Below are 19,710 nucleotides of genomic sequence, written 5' to 3' on the forward strand. Positions count from 1 at the left end.
TATATATTGTCCTGTCATGCAATCACTGTGTATGTATACTGTACATCCTTGGCTGTTCTAGTGGATTGTTCACTGGAACCGAAAGGTTACTGAGCTCACTATCGGTACAGGCATGCCAGTCTCCATCTTGGCATTGCGACATCCATTATAGTTTGCTACTGATCCGAAATCTGGAAGGTTTTGATAGAGATGTATTTAATAAATGCAACATTATAATGTTTTATTTATTTTTTAAAGCTTGATTAAATGGATGGGGCGGTGGGCTGCGTGGAATGGACATGAACCCTCCGTGGGCTGTAGGTCCACCCAATCCCTATCCCGGGGAACCGGAATATCTTCCCTGTCACCGCCTGAATCTGAGTGAGACCTAAGAGGGACAGGGAGAGCTGACTCACTGGAAGGCCGGCTATGTTACAAGGACGCTGCTGCCTGGGGTTCTGGATCTGGTCACTCTTCGGCCAAAGGAGGTTGTTGGGTCCCTCAGCAGAATCCTGCAAGTACATTTTACAGGGAAATGGAGAGATATTCATGTAATCATGTTACTTTGCTGCCTTGTTTACTCTGGATCTTTTGTTATGTACGAAATATGAATAAAGTCTAATAATAATCCTGAGACTACCGGAGTAGCGTCAAACGCTATCCCGTTCTCCGGCTGTTTTGGATTGTGCCCAGTGTCTCCTCTGCCAGCTACCCAGCGCAGACTGGTCCTTAGTGAGGGACCAGTGGAAATTAGCCAAAACCAGCCAGGTGGTGTTACAGCAGTGTGCCCACACAAACCCAAAAGTAGACTCTACCAGGTACTGGTGGTAGGAGCCTGGGTAGTACAAGTGGTTTTAGGTGCGGATGTGGGAGCCAGGTGGTGGCGAGTTGCCTGCCCACAGTGCAGCGGGAGGAATCTGTAACCGGTGGTTACTGACGGTGAGGGTAAATCACTAAGAGCGGCGTAGTAAGCCCATTTCGGGTTTCTCAGGGGCAAGTAATCTCCTCTATGAACAATGAAAATCTGTGATCGCTTGGTGGAGTGATGTCATCTGGTCACATGGGGCCTGATTCAGAGATGGCCGCTAATGCTGCTGCGTCTGTGTAATTATTGGGCGTGCGAAAATGTGCAAATGTCGCAGAACTGTTTTGAGACGTCCACCGGCAGCTTTGGTAAATACAAGCATCTGCTTACAAGGCAAAGCATCTGTCACACATCCTTCGATTATTATTGGCCTCCTGAGTAACGCTATTGTCCCACAGAATCGTCATTGACGCGCATGCTAAAACCATGTTTCCTGCATACGGGACCGCAGCCGCAGGCAGCAAGATGAAATGGATGCGACACTCCTGCGTTTTTGACACTACCCCCTGTTACCTCCCTTAAATGTTGCCGACCTCTTAATTGCACTGCGAGTAAAAATTGCAGCGAGCCACTATGGTAGAGCACTTTGACGCAATGCGCAGTTTACCGATAGTTGCTCAACTGCGGAAAACCTTGTCACGGCGTACTGCTCTGAATCAGAACCCTTGTCATTTTCCATGCAGTTGCTGTTTTAGGACAAGCTAAACCTTATACTGTTTACAATATACCCAGTATCACCCCTGCGGTGTGGCTCCACCTCAATACAGTAAACTGTCACCGAGTCCCCACAGATACACCTGTGTTTTTGGATTGGAATTCTGTATATATTTGAACTATAAACAAATTTTAGTTTGCGAAGTGCCATACAGTTACCAGGCAACACAGTCACATGGCATATAATGCATTGAGCAGAGGCACCTTGGTACATCATAGCATACAACTCCGCCCACATCTTCATGTGACCACTGAGGAGCTTCCTGACTGACTCAATGTTTCCAGCTGAGACCGTTGAGATTCTGGCACTGGCATTCCAAGTGCCGGCATCCCAACTGGGTGATATGTGCCCATCCGTACATTGTGGCGATGCATGACTGCACGTTATCAGTAGTTAAATTCACTAATTTCTCCTATGCTATAATTACTTTGCTTCCACACCTAAAATGGGGGGGGGGGGGGTGTTCAATTACAACCGTGGAGATGTAGCTCCTGAGGTTGTGCCCCGAGCTATTTAAGTGTTCCTGCGGTAGACTGTGTCCAGCCCTTGCCGCAAATTTCTGCCCACACCCTCCTGACTGTGATGCAGGCAATAGAACAGCTATGGGCACTTAATTCGGCAGCTACCTCGCGGTGCTAATTGAATTGCCCCCAAAATATGTTCATGTACAGTCTGATTTGGGTTGTATATTCCTAATGCTCCTGGACTAGGCCCTGATTCAGAGGCGCTCGCAATTTGCTCTGAATCAGGGCGGGCCGGTTTTTTTTTTGGGGGGGGGGGGGGGGGGTTTGTGTGTTTTTATTTTTTTGTTTGTTTGTCTCCAGGCTCTCGCGATTATCACGTCCATCGTGCTTGCGACGAGACCCTTGTGGGTAGGGTCTCGTCCACCGCAAGCCCCAGTGAACTTCCTGCTCTGGTGATGTCAGTAGGGCCGCCCACAAACGGCAGGCATTCCTTCAGGAACGCCTCCGTTTGTCCAGCCAACCCCCCCCCCCCCCTGCACGCCTACAAAACTAGATGAGCTGTCAATCACAATCGGGGCTCCGTGCCACTGCCCGGCCATCGACCCTCTTGCAAGCGGGTCTGAATCAGGCCCTATATTCACATTTTCGCTTTGTATCTAGTGAAGATAGTTACTAGAACTTTTTTTTTTTTTTATCACTAAAATGATGGCGCTTGTCTAATATTATTCACCTAAACATAATTTATTGATGGTTTCGCCCCCGGAATCACTCTTCCCTGTACTGATTTATAAAGGGCTCCAGTCCCCGCCAGCCATTCTGAATACATATTCATGAGACTGTAGCCTATCGCCGCCGCGGAAGGTGCATTTTTATATTTCTATGTTCTGGGCCTTGCTGATAAATCAAGGGGAGAGAGGTACTGGTGAGGTGTAGATGGAATCTGAGGCTGCTGAAGGCCAGCAAATGCCTCTTCTCTCCAGCCGTTCCGGGTCCTGAGCAATCTCTTATAACAAACCTCCAAAGCATGATTTTATGGGAACTCGCCAGATTTAGTTTATTAAAATGTTTCTGTTTATAACATGCGGAGTAGTGCTGCTTTGCTGTTTTATATTCTATTTTTAACCACCCAAACACTCAATATTTTTTAAAAATCTTTATTTAGTGGCATTATGCAGAAATACACTACATAAACAGTGTACACAGCCTGCTACAAACAGTCATACAGCCCATTTGAAGCCCCTCTGTTTTTTTTGGGGGGTGACTGCTGGTGTCCTGTATGCAAATGCATTTGCACACCCTAAAGTCCTGCAGTGTTGTTCACTTAGGTCTTAAATTAGACACGAGGGTGCGGACCTTCAGGGTGGTCTCTTACAGCTGTCACGTTTGAATGTCATCATGATGCTTGAAATGCGATTTACTGCAAAAGCGTCCCAGGAAGCTGCAACAAACGCATGCACCAATGCAGACTGCTGCCTGTGTGCCAAATCAGCGCACGGCTTTGTACCAGGGCCTCGCAGTCTACGGTAATATAGCAATATGTTTATCCTCCCATACGAGCAGGCGGACTCTTCACACGACTTACTGGAACAGAGACAATTTCTGAATTTAATCAAATGATAAAACAATGAAGTTGAGATTAACGGGCAGATTTGTACCAGCCAATCAGATTCTGCCTATCATTTTCTAGAATGTACTCGGTAACCTGAGCTGTGTCTGGTTGGTGTGGGCACTTATGGTGCATACACACGGTCAGATTTCTCAGATGATGATCATCGATTTCGTTGAACGATTGAATCAACGATTAACGATTGAACCATTTCTGACAGTAAAGGTGCGTGCACACTTGACGATAAAGTGGACGGCTGAACGATGTCGTTATCGTTCAGTCTTTCGCTATATCGTCCATTTTTTTTACACCAAAACGATGAACGATAATGACCATGCGCGTTCCCGAAGGTCGTTCGTCATTGTCGTCCATCAGGCAAACATGCAGCAACCTGACTATATCGTTTGGGTTGCTGCAATGTTGGGGAATGGGGGAGAGAGCCGAGCGCTGAACGATATCGTTAATGATATCGTGCAGCGGGTGTGCTCAGTGTCATGAACGACATTGAGCACACCCTGCCGGGGACACACTAGACGATATCACTCAGGGAGCATATCGTCTAGTGTGTATGCTCCTTTAAGCTGCATACACGCACAACGATTTTATGAACGATTTTCTGTCAGATTATCTGTCAGATTTTTTTAAAGTGTAATGAACGATTTTTTTTGAACTACAAACGATTTTTGCATATTCCCTTAATGAAAATCGTTTAGTTGGTCAGTCTGACTGAACTACAAATATGAATGCGCATGAACGATAATCGTTCATCGTTTTAACTTAAAGTGAACGATTTTTTCAACGATTGAGCGATAAGTGATATCGTTAACGATAATCGTTCAAAAAATCGTGTATGCACCTTTATTAAAATGAATGAAATCGTCCAAATCTGTCTGCAAACACAGTCGATGTCCAATATCGTTATCTGACATACGGGAACGTGCATCGTTGGTCGGTGCATGCCGTACATGTCAACGATATGAACAATTCAACGATTTTTACAATCGTTATCGTTCATATCCTTAAACTCTGGCTTTACCCCTAAACCCACCTGATCATCTTCTGTGATTGGTTGGCATGCCAATGCATCGATATGCAGCCAGTCACATTTAGGCATCCTCTGCTACTTCTCAATTAGACTTTTGTGTTGTAAAAGTGATATGAGTTACTGGGTCTTTAAGCGGAGAGCTATTTTTTGCAATTAATGCCTTTTTAATTTTATTTTCATTAATTCTGCTAAATGGTCAGGTGCTGCCCTAAAACATGCGCCTTTTGTCTACACGCCCTGGAAGCCGCCATGTTGTGGGCTGGCGATGCATTGGTTAGTTTCGAATTTGTGTGGAATTGCTACAGTGATGTCATCATTCTATTCGTTCTGCCCAGCCAATGGCTTCTTGCACGGTGTGTTTGTGACCCAATCAGAATTGGTCGTCTTTCTAGTACGCTTTAGAGAATGAAAACTAGTAAAACTATACTCTTTTATATTAAGTGACATTGTTCTGACAAACTCCATCCTTTTATTTCTTTATTTTTATAACCTAATTAAGAGAATGGGGAGATAAAATTGTTTGTTGGACTATTTGTCATGTGGTTTATTGTTTTGTTGTAATGTGAGGTGTGGCCAGCAGGGGGACAGTGGCGCTTTTGTCATGAGGCGTAACCAAGGTTTTCGACCTTGTTAAGTCGCCATGGGGTGAAATTAACACACAGTAATATGGAAAGTGGAGGTGTTGCCTGGAGCAACCAATCAGATTAAAGCTCTCATTTTATAGTTTTTATGCGTTGAATGACAGCTAGCATCTGTCTGTTAGTGTCAGCCAGGGCTGTTTGTTTTAGGGTGGCCTCTGTGGATTCTCTCCCATGCTCTGGATACAGATTTTCTCCAATACTGATATTCCCGTTGGATAATGATCCCAGAAGGCTGAAGCGTGTTACATGATGCCAGGAGATCTACTCTCTCTGTGACCTGCGGTAACAAACATCATGCTGGTGAAATGGTGGTATTCTTTTCTTGATCCTTCTGCAGTGCCATACCCTACCTCATGCCCCCTCCGTACTAGTTCCCTGACTCGTGTGAACATTTATGAATGTAACTTGTGCGATGAACCAGTGTGGGCAAGTTAGAGGTGGGACCTGCTATGTGCCCATACAGCGTAGAGCGAGCTGGAGGAGGACATGGCTTGTGTGGGAGTGATTGTCTCTCGTCCAGGAGCATATTTACCAGCTACTGCAGTTTGTGTCATTGGGACACTTAATGGGATTTTCCACATTCATTTTAGAAGTTTATTAAACCCTCTCCCTTCCAAATAATACTTTGTCAGTGGTCCCTTACCTGGGACCCCCATGAATCCCTGTATTTAGTAGGGTCCTCTCACTCACATATAGAGAAATGTCTAGTTAGCCTGTCTTGTCCATTCCCTGTGTATGCTTGTATTAGGTAGCATATGTCATTAGGAGAAATTGCTCTCCAATAGCGATAATATACAGTTTTAAAGTACTGTAAAGTAAGGACATTTGATTAGGTGCGTTGGCTACAAGGCTCCTGGGACCTGCCCGTCCCTGGCACATTCTGCTGCTGTCACTGGACTCTGCTCGAGCGTCTGTGAGCACCTAATTATATTCATTATGGCTTTTATTTATTTTTATTTTTTTCCTCCTCCGTAGACATTGTGAATGAACGCAGCCCCTCCCGTATTTGGAAATGTGTTCTGCAGGATGACGCCGTGCCACATCTAATTAAATCCGTTTGACTTCCTGTTCCTGATTTATAATGCAGTCCTGTGACTTTCTGCATTTATTGTGTCAGTGTTGCATCAGTTTGGACATTGTGATTTGCATATTAAAGGGCTAATGCAGAGGTGAACGGACCCAGCGTATTTATGCTCAGGGGCCAAGCACACCAGAATATTGGCGATGCATAGCCACGCGCAATTAGTTTGCTTCACCACTTGCGGCAGAATTGGGGTCATTGAGCCAAAGCTTCTGGATTGGTGCGGTAATTGGTAATGGGATCATTGGCTATGGATTGGCGCAGTGAGTTTGCATAGACGCGTCTAACTTCCATACTGACCGATACCCACAGAGCGGCCTCCTTACCTGTTCCTTGTCGGTCACACCAATGAAACTGATAGCTCGCAATGATATGTTGATTTGCTGTCAGGTGCTTTGCATACCATTGCCTGGAAACCATTAATATCCTGTAAGGATTATCCAGGGAACTGTCATCGTATTTCTGGAAGGTATCCTCTTTTCATTGTATTTAATGCAATGTACTAATTGGGGTTGAGGCCAACATACGTTTTGACTGCGGAGTGACGGTCCGACACAAGGTTAAATTCCAGGTAGCGTGTGCGTTGTCTTCAGAGCGGTTCCAGGTAGCGTGTGCGTTGTGTCTTCAGAGCGGTTCCAGGTAGCGTGTGCGTTGTGTCTTCAGAGCGGTTCCAGGTAGCGTGTGCGTTGTGTCTTCAGAGCGGTTCCAGGTAGCGTGTGCGTTGTCTTCAGAGCGGTTCCAGGTAGCGTGTGCGTTGTGTCTTCAGAGCGGTTCCAGGTAGCGTGTGCGTTGTCTTCAGAGCGGTTCCAGGTAGCGTGTGCGTTGTGTCTTCAGAGCGGTTCCCAGGAGTGACTGGCTGTCTTTAATTCTCCTTCACACTCTAGATGGGTGCAGGAAAATTGGTGTACAGTCGCTACCATAATCTAATCTATGGCAATATTCGCAGCCAAATATTGCAGGAACGTTCAATGTTGCATTGCAGGTAATTGACTTCACTTTTCTATAATTCATGCTGTAGGAAGCTTTGGGGCTGTGGGAAAGTTTCCCTTATACTTTCAGATGGCCGCAATATGTATCCACATGTCAGCTGGTACCAATCTGCCACAGATCTTTTGTAGTTGATATATAGCACTTGTAACAGGGAATTGGAGTTGACATTACCAGTAATGCTGTGACAGGAGAGAAGCCTTTCTGTGGCAGATTTATTAGTTCGCTGCAGTTACGCTTTTACATTCCAAAGTTGCATTATCCATCCTTATTTTTATACATGTAGCATGTCTGCTAAAGCTATCCCAATGACACCCCTTCCCCCAGCCCCCTACCGGAATTCCACTCCTGTTAGGGAGCGGAAACCTAAATGTAGGCTGATTAAATATGACATGGGGTAGTATTACTTGTCACTTTTGCTATTGAGTGACCATTGAATTACTGGTGACGCATTACTCCCCTCTCCCCCTGTGTGAACGTGCATTACACCTTCCTGTCTCTCAAGGAGCAAATCTTCCCAATTTGTTGCATTTTGTTACTGGATCTTATTGTAATCCATACGCGGCGTCAGACACGGCGGGCCCTTACTGCCGAGTAAAATGTCAGTCTTTAGTTTATTTTTGGGATTGGGCACATTCCTCCTCTCCGGCTCCTGCAGCGTGTGAGACGAGAGGATCCGGTTTTAAACGTGGACCGATTTAGACCATACTAAAAATGCCGTCTCTTAAAGGGACCGTGTATTGCGATCCGCGGCTCCGGCCTCGGAAAGCAAGAGTAGCGCGGCGAACGAAGGATGTTGGACGTGGCCGTTTTTTGCGAGCAGAGACCATATTTGCGAGGATTTTAAATCATTAGGGCTTTGATGAGGTGTAAGGTTATAGGACTGTCGTGTCCCTCATACTGCACGGTTTTTGTGTTGGCCTCACACAGTTGCCGTAGTCCTTTGCCCAGGTATCTTGCGGTTAGCGGATGGGAGAGAATGGGTTAGGAGGGAGGGGGTGAGGCGTTAGTAATATAGCAATATAATATTCCAAACCGACAGGTAATAGCAGACCATGCCCCACGCTGTACCCCCCTTACATCTAGAACTGAGGATATAGATAGATAGATGAAAACACTTGTACATTTAATATCTGTGAGCTTAGGCTTGGTTTTCTTTCATTTTTTATTGTGGAAAAAACCCTTCAGCCTGGGGTGTTTCCCTATTAATTGCATTAGTAATACTAGTAATTGAACCACTGTTGTAGTTGCATCACATTTGTCATTCCAGTCGATAACTCCCCTACCTCATGCCCCCTCCGTACTAGTTCCCTGACTCGTGTGAACATTTATGAATGTAACTTGTGCGATGAACCAGTGTGGACAAGTTAGAGGTGGGACCTGCTATGTGCCCATACAGCGTAGAGCGAGCTGGAGGAGGACATGGCTTGTGTGGGAGTGATTGTCTCTCGTCCAGGAGCATATTTACCAGCTACTGCAGTTTGTATCATTGGGACACTTAATGGGATTTTTCCACATTCATTTTAGAAGTTTATTAAACCATCTCCCTTCCAAATAATACTTTGTCGGTGGTCCCTCATTCATGGGACCCCCATGAATCCCTGTATGTAGTAGGGTCCCCTCACTCACATATAGAGAAATGTTTTTCGATCACCCCAGTACTAATGGCCTTTCCCCATAGGTGAGGGAAGATCAAACTCCTAAGGCTTTTGTAGAGAAAAGTGTTAGTAATAACGTGAATCTTAGTCTGCATTGATATTTATATGGATGAGCACCTGAACTCTCCCCAACGTTTGTTTCGGACTCTTAATCCTACCTGTGACTCTTCCTCTGAGACAACCCTGCAGTAAATACAGTACAAGTCTGTGTGTATGACTAGCTGTTAGTTGTGGTTTCCAGTCTGCAGTCTATATAACCTGTTGTGACATAGTGTCTTTGTGGTTATTTTGTATCGCTGTGATCTGCTAGTGGGAAGCCTCAAGATTGTATCATCTGGTAACAATGTATCAGCCGCAGAACAGGATGGGGGCGTCCAATATATTCTCTTGTCTCTCTGTAGTGCGATACCTGCCTCATCTAATCTCCTTTTACCAGTTTATCTAATCCAGATTTTTTTTTTTCTATGGTAAAGAGCGTTTGGCTTTAATTGTTATAATTCAACTTATTTTGAATGTCTTTTTCATAAGGGGATTTTTGGTACTTAATCTGTTCTTCGATTAGTGTCCTGTCTGGAAGCTGCAGGCCCGTAAAAAGCTTCTGGTGGACAGAAGGCCGCCCATAAATTTATCAGAAGCCAGTGATATCGTGGAGGGTCTGTCGCTGGTCTGCGTTCTAAATGCACAAGATGGCGGCTTCCGTGATGTATGTAATAGTGCAGTAAAAGTCAGATCTGATTTTGCATGGATTTTTTGTGCCTTATTTTATGGCTTCAATGTATGAGTAAGCTGATACCGCTGTATATATCTTTTGTGCGTTTGTCACGTAGGATGTAATCTCGCAGTTTAGGTTCCAGTGACGGAGCACTGTGTAATTTGGGGACCGCGCACATGTTTATTTTGGCCCATTTGCCCAGTATCACCTGTGATTGCAATGTTCTCACATAGAGTCAGTAGGGGGGGGAGATGTTATCAGACATCGCTGTGAAGTCCGTGGTACAGAAACAGCGGACCTGTGACTACAATTGATAAATCTGCCTTAAGGAATACAAAACGCAAAGCTGTGTTTGTCCGCTGTCTATAAGCAATGAGCCCAACTCACGAGCACCAGACGCCGGATGTGGCGGCCATATCCTCTCTTGGGGGTGTCACGTGACCAATAAGGAGCTTGGGCATTTGTTATGACGCTGGCATTCCCCCCAGTACAACGCTTTACGGTTTCTCTGACGTTCCATTACGCATTTGCAGAGACCTCCGCTGAGAGTGGGTGTCGCACCCAGATTTGCTATCAGCGCCAGGGCCCAAAGGGAAGCTGCCTGTGCCGCACATACACGCTGCGTCGTAAGCCTGGTCCTCAGGCGTCTGCCATGTGCTGGACCAATATTTAGTTTTCTAACACTCCAATACAATCAGTAATGCCGCTTTTCTCCCCTCCAAAAATCCGTTAAGACTGAATGGAATAGTGATGTACTGTTTGACTGGAAGGGGAAAAGCTAATGAAACTAAATATAGCCTGTTTTTATGTCCTTGCAGTGAACAGAGCATCTGCCAAGCCCGGGCTGCTGTTATGGTTTACGACGATGCCAACAAAAAATGGATACCGGCAGGCGGCTCGACGGGATTCAGCCGAGTTCATATCTATCACCATACAGGAAATAACACGTTCAGGGTGGTGGGCAGGAAGATCCAGGATCACCAGGTACGTCTGACTCATTCATTTCCCATATTGTGTCTTTACGCCGAACCCCTTCCACGCCCGTTTCCTGCTCCGTCTTGTCAAGACAAACGCGCCTTCCCAGACTTGATGCTCTATGCTATAACCAAATAAATGTTTGCATTGTGGCATTTAAGATCGGTTTCTAGAAAATTTGCTGGAATTAAGTGTTATGGTTTTTTTTGTGTGTTTTTTTTTTTTTTCGAGGAATAAACTGCAGATTAGAGCAAAGCTCCCGCGGTGTCTTTCCCCAGCCTCCTATATGTATTGTGAGACCCAGCAGGAGGTTACTCTGCGCAGTCAGGTGGTACGGATAGAGCATGAGTTGTGCTTCCTTCTTTATATGTACTAATAATGGAACATGTAACTTCAAGTGGCTCAAACATGTCTAAGGTTATGGAAATGAGTTGTAAGCGTAATTACCCCATCCTCTCCAACAGGAGAAAAGTGCAGCTATTTATTATACGCATTTAAAACTGGCTTTATAAGTATATTACTCAAATGCAATGATGGTTATGCTATAACATGTAAGTATTATTATTATAAATCTGTTATTTGTTTGGTGCCTACATATTATACAGTGTTATACAGGGAATGTTTAATCATTCACATCACGACCTGCCCACCCGGGGAGCTTACAATCTAAATTCTCTATGGCACAAACGCTAACACTGGTAGAATTTGGGATTGAAATTTCCAACATATGGAGGAGAACCATGCATCACAGGGAGAACATGCAAACTCCACACAGACAGGGCCCTGTAGAATTTAATGTTGGTTGCCAGTAAACCGAACAAAAACTGCTAAAATGTCTCTCCTGTAATTCTAGGGGAAGAGATAGCCTCTTACGGTAACATCTGGTAACAGTATAAAAATAATTTAGTATGGCACGAATTTGCTTTGTGTTTCTTATCGATTGTGACACAAGTTATGATGATCTCCATAATGTGAAATGTGGAACAGACTTTTGCACAAAAATGTAAAGTTACTTTGAAATCTGTACAGTCTCCTAGGTAACAGGATGGTCCCAAAGGCCTCTGTGCAAATCCAGAATATTTCGCCAGTTTTAATATGGTAATAAGGTGAGATGTGTGACCGGGAGGGAAGGCGTAGTAAGGTTGGGGTCGGTATAAGAGATAGACAGTAATTAGTCAGACAATGTCTAGATAGACACCAGATGTCAATAGTTAGACAGGGAAAAAAGTTATACAAACAAAAGTCAGACACATTAAAGTTAGACGTGTACAAAAGGTGGACAGGGTCAAAAGTTTGACACGAAAAAATGGTTGACTATTTATTATTATTATTATTATTATTATTTTTATTTTTTTTAGCCCTAATCTTCACCCTAACCCTCCCCTTGGTGTCTAACCCTAACCGTGGGGGGTAAATGCCTAATCATCCCTTCTGGTGCCTAACCCTAACCCTCCAGTAAGTTCCTAATCCTAAAAAAAAAAAAAAAGTCGGCCATTTTTGTGTTGATCTTTTTCATGTCGAACTTTTGACCCTGTAGACCTTTTGTACCTGTTGAACTTTTTACATGTCGAACTTTAGTGTGTCTGACTTTTGTCTGTGTCGAACTTTTATCCTTGTCTAAACCCTAAGGTTGTGGGTGTAGAGATGGTAGGGCAACTTTAATAGATCATATAAAATCTACATTAAAAGCCTGTGAATCAGTAATACACCTCAATGAAGCGTTTTCCATATCTATAATGAACGGTAATATTTGTTCATGTTTGGCAGGAAAGCACCGGATTCTATTCCCTTTATATGTGTAAGCGCCAAGCGCTCCGTCACACCCCAGTTCTGCCTTTTTCGCCATAAGTGTAGCTGGAATGGAAATGAGTAAGACTCTTCATCACACTCACTTTGCAGTGCGAATAAAGGCTATAAAAGCTGTGGAAACGGGTGTACATTCAACCCCGAAATCATCAACGTCATTTCTGTTAGTCAGGTTCAACGTAGTCGAGTAGAGAAACCCTGTCCCTTGTGTGCAATAGTCTGCATGTGTGACGGGTACTGGGGACACTGGTTACACCACGTATATAGCTTGTACATGGGAACAGTGACTGTCATGTACTCTACAGATCCTGTTTGGGTTCCTGGCAGAACCCCCGGGGCGCACACTCGCTGTCAGTGTGTATGATCAGCGGACGGGTTGCCGCGAGCGTGTATAGGTGCGGGTATCATGCGATCAGTTGTGAATGGAATTTATGTATAACGTGTGTTTCTGTTTTGTCAGCTGTGAGAATGTGGTCAAGGTAAGTTCAAGGTTGTAAATCGCAGTGCAGAATAGAAATGACAGGGAGGGGGGGGGGGGGTGAGCTGTGGGAGAGATTAAATAGCTTCACATTGTTCTGATACTAAACTTAAAATGACAGCATCATAAAAATACTCCAGACCTCAGATTTAAACCGATGTTATGAAAAGTTTGCGCGATGGTTGCTGAGACACAGACCGGATTACTGGAATGAGCGATTGGTACCGAGTGGGTTACTTACCATCTTTTCTTAATCTCCAGATTTAAGTGAGGGATATTTTAAATGCAATACAGTATACAGCTGTTGCATTCAGGACATAGAGCATGATGGGATTTGTAGTCCTCCAGGGTAATGCTACTCTGTGACACCCTGCACAAAGGGTCTCGTAGTAACCTGGTGTGAATAACTTAGCTGGGCATTTGCTGTAACAAGTTATTAACCCCGCGGATCACTGCCAGCCATCGTCTTATTGGGCGAATGCTGCCAGTGTAAATGTTATTTAAACTCCCACATACAGAAGTGTCCTTACACAGCTTTGTTGCTGTCACGCCAAAAAAGCTCCTCGCAGCGAGCCAGGTCCCCTGATACTCTGCTAGCGCCTGGCGTCTTTTTTTTTTGCATCATTTTCTGACGAAACTCTGTCTAAGTCACAACGCGATGGACTAGGTTGCGCCAGCAGACTCTGCCGATTTTAATCCTTATACAGACTCATGTGCACACAGATTTATAAGTGTCTCATATCAATCAGCACAGCCTGCAGCGCAGATGCCCGACGCTAGCAGAGTTTGACAAGACCTGGCCGCTCGCTCACGCCAGCCATGTTGGGTTGAGTTGCGTATTAATGCTAGATGTATGAGGGCACATCTGTATAGTAAGTACAGGAACCTGCTGCATGGACAACATTGTAACACAGGCCTCAAATCAAGCTCTAACAAAAGGACTAGTATAGCACTGTCAATAAAAAGTATTCATGCGGCTTGATAAAATCATCAGTAATTGTTATTTTAATGACATTTTAAAAAATATATTTGAATAAACCGTACACATGCAAATAAGTATCTCATGAGTGCATATATAAAATTGCTCACCACTTTTGTTGCCAATCATTAAATAAGGATGGTGTCCCAGGGTATAGTCCCAATTGTAGGACTGCAGATTGTAATGTCCTTGTATTATAAGGAAGCCGTTTTGAAATACCAATAAGCGCCAGGCCAAGGTGAAACGGAGTATATTACCAGTCCAAATTAGGTCCCATCAGGTATATTAGCAAGATGTCCTCGCAAAGACTGTATAGTTTCCTGGAGTCCTCGGCTGGGTACAATCGCTAAAAAGTGAGGTAGGTCCTAGCAGCAATAAGTCTTTTCTTAACGCGTTTCGCTGAGTGTCTCGCAGCTTCTTCAGAGGCAAATGTAACTCGTGCTGCTCACTTGGGGGATTTTATACCCTTAGGTTAATGAACTCATTAGAAATACTTGTGTATGCTGACAAACAATATATCTGGCCGCATGTGAGATCTGTATACTATAAACACCTAGAAAGCAATCCTAGTATTCATTTAAGGAACATCGATGTATATCTAAAAATTAATTAAAAAGCAAAGTACTCTACTTAATTACCTTACATAGGTATAATATTACCAGGGAGCGTCTGTCCTCAAATCAAGCTCCGCTGGGACATTGTCTATTGTAAAACCAGAATCTTGTTTAGTTATTGCCTAGCAATGCGAGTCTGTCTATTTGTTAGTAAAATATAGGGCCTGTAGTCTTCATTCTAGCACCCTGCACCTGTCACCACCCGCGCAGTTCCTCTTTCCTGCCTGGGGTGTCATTCTCTGCTCTGGTGCTTCTAGCACACTCAGCTGATTATAACAAACCGCTGAGATACAAACCAAAGTGTGCAAGAGGCACCAGAGCAGAGAGCGACACCCCTGGCAGGAAAGGGGAACTGCACGGCTTGTGTAAGTGTGCAAGAGGCACCAGAGCAGAGAGCGACACCCCTGGCAGGAAAGGGGAACTGCACGGCTTGTGTAAGTGTGCAAGAGGCACCAGAGCAGAGAGCGACACCCCTGGCAGGAAAGGGGAACTGCGCGGCTTGTGTAAGTGTGCAAGAGGCACCAGAGCAGAGAGCGACACCCCTGGCAGGAAAGGGGAACTGCACGGCTTGTGTAAGTGTGCAAGAGGCACCAGAGCAGAGAGCGACACTCCAGGCAGGAAAGGGGAACTGCGCGGCTTGTGTAAGTGTGCAAGAGGCACCAGAGCAGAGAGCGACACTCCAGGCAGGAAAGGGGAACTGCGCGGCTTGTGTAAGTGTGCAAGAGGCACCAGAGCAGAGAGCGACACCCCTGGCAGGAAAGAGGAACTGCGCGGCTTGTGTAAGTGTGCAAGAGGCACCAGAGCAGAGAGCGACACCCCTGGCAGGAAAGAGGAACTGCACGGCTTGTGTAAGTGTGCAAGAGGCACCAGAGCAGAGAGTGACACCCCTGGCAGGAAAGGGGAACTGCGCGGGTTGTGTAAGTGTGCAAGAGGCACCAGAGCAGAGAGTGACACCCCTGGTAGGAAAGGGGAACTGCATGTGTTGTGACTGGTGCAGGGTGCTAGAATGAAGACTAGGCCTGATTCAGAGACGGGCGGTAATGCATACGCGGCTGCATATGCTCACTGATCGGCAGATTTTGTATTGAGACGCCCCCATCGGAGCCCTCGCAGCTCTCTACACATTCGCAGATCTTCAAAGCATGGAAAGCTGGCGTCAGTCTATGGTCACTCAGAATAGCTCTGATGATTGAGATGCTGGAGGTTCGCTCTATGCGTGCGCGATCGCAGACGCTGGTTAGTACATGCCCAGGAAACTGTCTCGACACTCCTGTCTTTTGGCCGAAACTCCCTGTAAACCCCCCACATAACAGTCTCTTCCTGTCAATCAATTGCGAGTGAATCCTCACAGCGTGCGAGATCGCAATTCTTTCACACCGCGTGCCCGATGTGGGTGGGACGCATGCGCAGACCACCGATAATCTCTCTACGGCGTGAACGTCGGAATAGCGTTCAGCTCTGAAACGGCCCCATAGTCCTTTTATAGGTACTTTCGTGACACCTCCAGCCTGGCAGCTTGGCACCCCTGAGGCTGAGAATTAATACGGGATACGTTCAGTACCCCGACAGAAGGGACGCCCGCCGCCAGAATCCCCAAGGTAAGTAGCCGGGTTAGGGTAAGGCACTGGGGGAGAGGGCTAGGTTTAGGGTGCGGGGAGGGAGAGGTTAGGATTAGGCACTGGGGGAGAGGGCTAGGTTTAGGGTGCGGGGAGGGAGAGGTTAGGATTAGGCACTGGGGGAGAGGGCTAGGTTGAGGGTGCGGGGAGGGAGAGGTTAGGATTAGGCACTGGGGGAGACGGCTAGGTTTAGGGTGCGGGGAGGGAGAGGTTAGGATTAGGCACCAGGGGGAGAGGGTTAGGATACGGGTCTGACAGGTGTCTGTATCCTAACCCTGTCGGGATGCCAACATCGGGATTTTGTCAGCTGGCATCCCATGCCCATTCCATCAATACATTGTTTGCTGACTTTTTACCAGTCCTGGATAACTTCGGGCATGTTTCCGGTGTCTGCTCATTCACCGTTATAGTGACTTTTGTTTTACCTCTCTGGTTAATGATTATACACCAGAGAAGTGCTGACTGCATTTGTTCCACATTCCCTGCAATGAATTAAGCCCCTTTCTTCCTGGCCATTGAGAGCGATTACCTTGTTATCTCAGTTATTTAAATTTAAGCACATTCCCCGTGGGAGCTGGAAAGATATAACACATTCCATAGACAACAGTAGTGACACTGAAGAAGTGATGAACGCAAGTGGAAAATCCCCCCCTAACATCACATTCACTTACCAACATTTCAGCTTCTGCTGCCCCAAATGGTACCTGCATGTTGTATACATAACCGGATTCTAGCCGTATAATGTGTTGGTCACATTATACTGCCCGTGTTGGTGAATGATACCTCAACATTCAGTAAAGTTGTCCTTGTTTCTCTTCTCTTCCCCATAATCTTTTTCTATCCTATAGCTGCCCTGCCAGTCTTATTGTATTGTATCCTTTCACAATACAATGCCTGGACATGGGGGTCCTAAAAACTGTGCCAAGTAGTGCTATAAAGGGAGCTTAGTGAGGAAGTGGGCAGAATATCTTTCATACGTGTATTTTTGTTGCTGTACTGTACAAGTATCCTGCAATATCCCAGCATGAGGTAGTCGTGGAAAGTGTGTTTCATGGCAATTTAGCATTTCTTAGTGTGGAGAGTAATTAGCTAAGAAATACATATTTTGTTCCTCTTTTCAATCATGTAAACTGAAAATAATCCTGCGGCTATTGTATCGGAGAACTAAAGCTGGGTACATACGTAAAGATGTTCTGTCCAACCATCCAGCTAGCTGATTGGTTGGAATGAAAATCTGGTAAGGTATGGGAGTAACTGATGATCAGCAATTTGCTCCTAAACGCCAGAAAACAGATGAAAATGGCGTCAGACAAGTTTGTTAAATGTTTGATCTAAACAGTTTGTTCAAACGACAGTTTTTGTCCATTTTCCGGCGTTTGGGAGCAAATTGCTGATTGTCATTTGCTTTCGTCCCTTACCAGATTTTCATTCCAACCAATCAACTAGTTGGATGGTTGGACAGAAAATCTTTTACGTGTGTACTCAGCATGAGATTTAACTATCATCTGCAGAGAATTATGGTTTTCTTTTATTGGCATGACCTTTAAAGAAGCGTTCTAGGTTTGGTTGTGGTCTTTTACTGGGTCGCTGGTAGGGGTAGAGATGCTTATTGGCTCCCATTCCATTATAGCGCAGATCCCGCTCTGCACTGTGATGTATCTTCCACAAAGAAGAACCTGACGTTCTACTCGGGCACTGGGGTTGCCATGTGTTTTTCCCCAATCGGGGCTAATTCATTTGTCTTTGTGCAGCTGCCATCTAAAGTGACAGGAGCTATTCGGTTGTTTGTGCCGCTGGCCGCCAGTGCAGTGGGCGCTCATTACTTATTGAGGATGTCGCGACCAAATGCAACGCGATAAGCCTGGCTAAACTCGTGCAGGCTACTGGGCGTGTTGCCCAAATGCCCGACTTTGGGTGGATTTCTGCTTGACACATCACGATGGTGCGGGCAGAAATAATGGGTGCAGGCAGCACTTGCGCCCAGCCCATTCGCTTTAGTTCGGAACTGTGGCCGCGATAAAACATTTTGCCTTCTCCCCTTAGTGCTGGATGGGACTGTGCGCATGTTTTAGCATTCTTCCCTTAGTGCTGGATGGGACTGTGCGCGTGTTATAGCATTCTTCCCTTAGTGCTGGATGGGACTGTGCGCCTGTTATAGTATTCTTCCCTTAGTGCTGGATGGGACTGTGCGCCTGTTATAGCATTCTTCCCTTAGTGCTGGATGGGACTGTGCGCCTGTTATAGCATTCTTCCCTTAGTGCTGGATGGGACTGTGCGCCTGTTATAGCATTCTTCCCTTAGTGCTGGATGGGACTGTGCGCCTGTTATAGCATTCTTTCCTTAGTGCTGGATGGGACTGTGCGCCTGTTATAGCATTCTTTCCTTAGTGCTGGATGGGACTGTGCGCCTGTTATAGCATTCTTTCCTTAGTGCTGGATGGGACTGTGCGCCTGTTATAGCATTCTTCCCTTAGTGCTGGATGGGACTGTGCGCCTGTTATAGCATTCTTCCCTTAGTGCTGGATGGGACTGTGCGCCTGTTATAGCATTCTCCCCTTAGTGCTGGATGGGACTGTGCGCGTGTTATAGCAGTCTCCCCTTAGTGCTGGATGGGACTGTGCGCGTGTTATAGCATTCTTCCCTTAGTGCTGGATGGGACTGTGCGCGTGTTATAGCATTCTTCCCTTAGTGCTGGATGGGACTGTGGGCGTGTTATAGCAGTCTCCCCTTAGTGCTGGATGGGACTGTGCGCGTGTTATAGCATTCTTCCCTTAGTGCTGGATGGGACTGTGCGCCTGTTATAGCATTCTTTCCTTAGTGCTGGATGGGACTGTGCGCCTGTTATAGCATTCTTCCCTTAGTGCTGGATGGGACTGTGCGCCTGTTATAGCATTCTTCCCTTAGTGCTGGATGGGACTGTGCGCGTGTTATAGCATACTTCCCTTAGTGCTGGATGGGACTGTGCGCGTGTTATAGCATTCTTCCCTTAGTGCTGGATGGGACTGTGCGCGTGTTATAGCATTCTTCCCTTAGTGCTGGATGGGACTGTGCGCCTGTTATAGCATACTTCCCTTAGTGCTGGATGGGACTGTGCGCGTGTTATAGCATTCTTCCCTTAGTGCTGGATGGGACTGTGCGCGTGTTATAGCATTCTTCCCTTAGTGCTGGATGGGACTGTGCGCGTGTTATAGCATACTTCCCTTAGTGCTGGATGGGACTGTGCGCCTGTTATAGCATTCTTCCCTTAGTGCTGGATGGGACTGTGCGCGTGTTTATAGCATTCTTTCCTTAGTGCTGGATGGGACTGTGCGCCTGTTATAGCATTCTTTCCTTAGTGCTGGATTGGACTGTGCGCCTGTTATAGCATTCTTCCCTTAGTGCTGGATGGGACTGTGCGCCTGTTATAGCATTCTTCCCTTAGTGCTGGATGGGACTGTGCGCGTGTTATAGCATACTTCCCTTAGTGCTGGATGGGACTGTGCGCCTGTTA

At 45.8% G+C, this 19,710-nt stretch overlaps 1 protein-coding gene across 5 annotated transcripts in view; it reads left to right on the forward strand.

Moving 5' to 3' along the window:
- ENAH (ENAH actin regulator) overlaps positions 1 to 19,710 on the forward strand; it is an 88,813-nt gene that overhangs the window by 17,288 nt on the left and 51,815 nt on the right. For all 5 annotated transcript variants that reach the window (XM_088449371.1, XM_088449372.1, XM_088449374.1 and 2 more), the window contains exon 2: positions 10,572 to 10,737. In XM_088449371.1, coding sequence (XP_088305497.1) covers positions 10,572 to 10,737 — 166 coding nt within the window. The remainder of the gene's footprint in view (positions 1 to 10,571; positions 10,738 to 19,710) is intronic.

Source organism: Taudactylus pleione, unplaced genomic scaffold (genome assembly GCF_031769625.1).
Source record: "Taudactylus pleione unplaced genomic scaffold, aTauple2 ptg000483l, whole genome shotgun sequence".
NCBI classification, from domain to species: domain Eukaryota; kingdom Metazoa; phylum Chordata; class Amphibia; order Anura; family Myobatrachidae; genus Taudactylus; species Taudactylus pleione.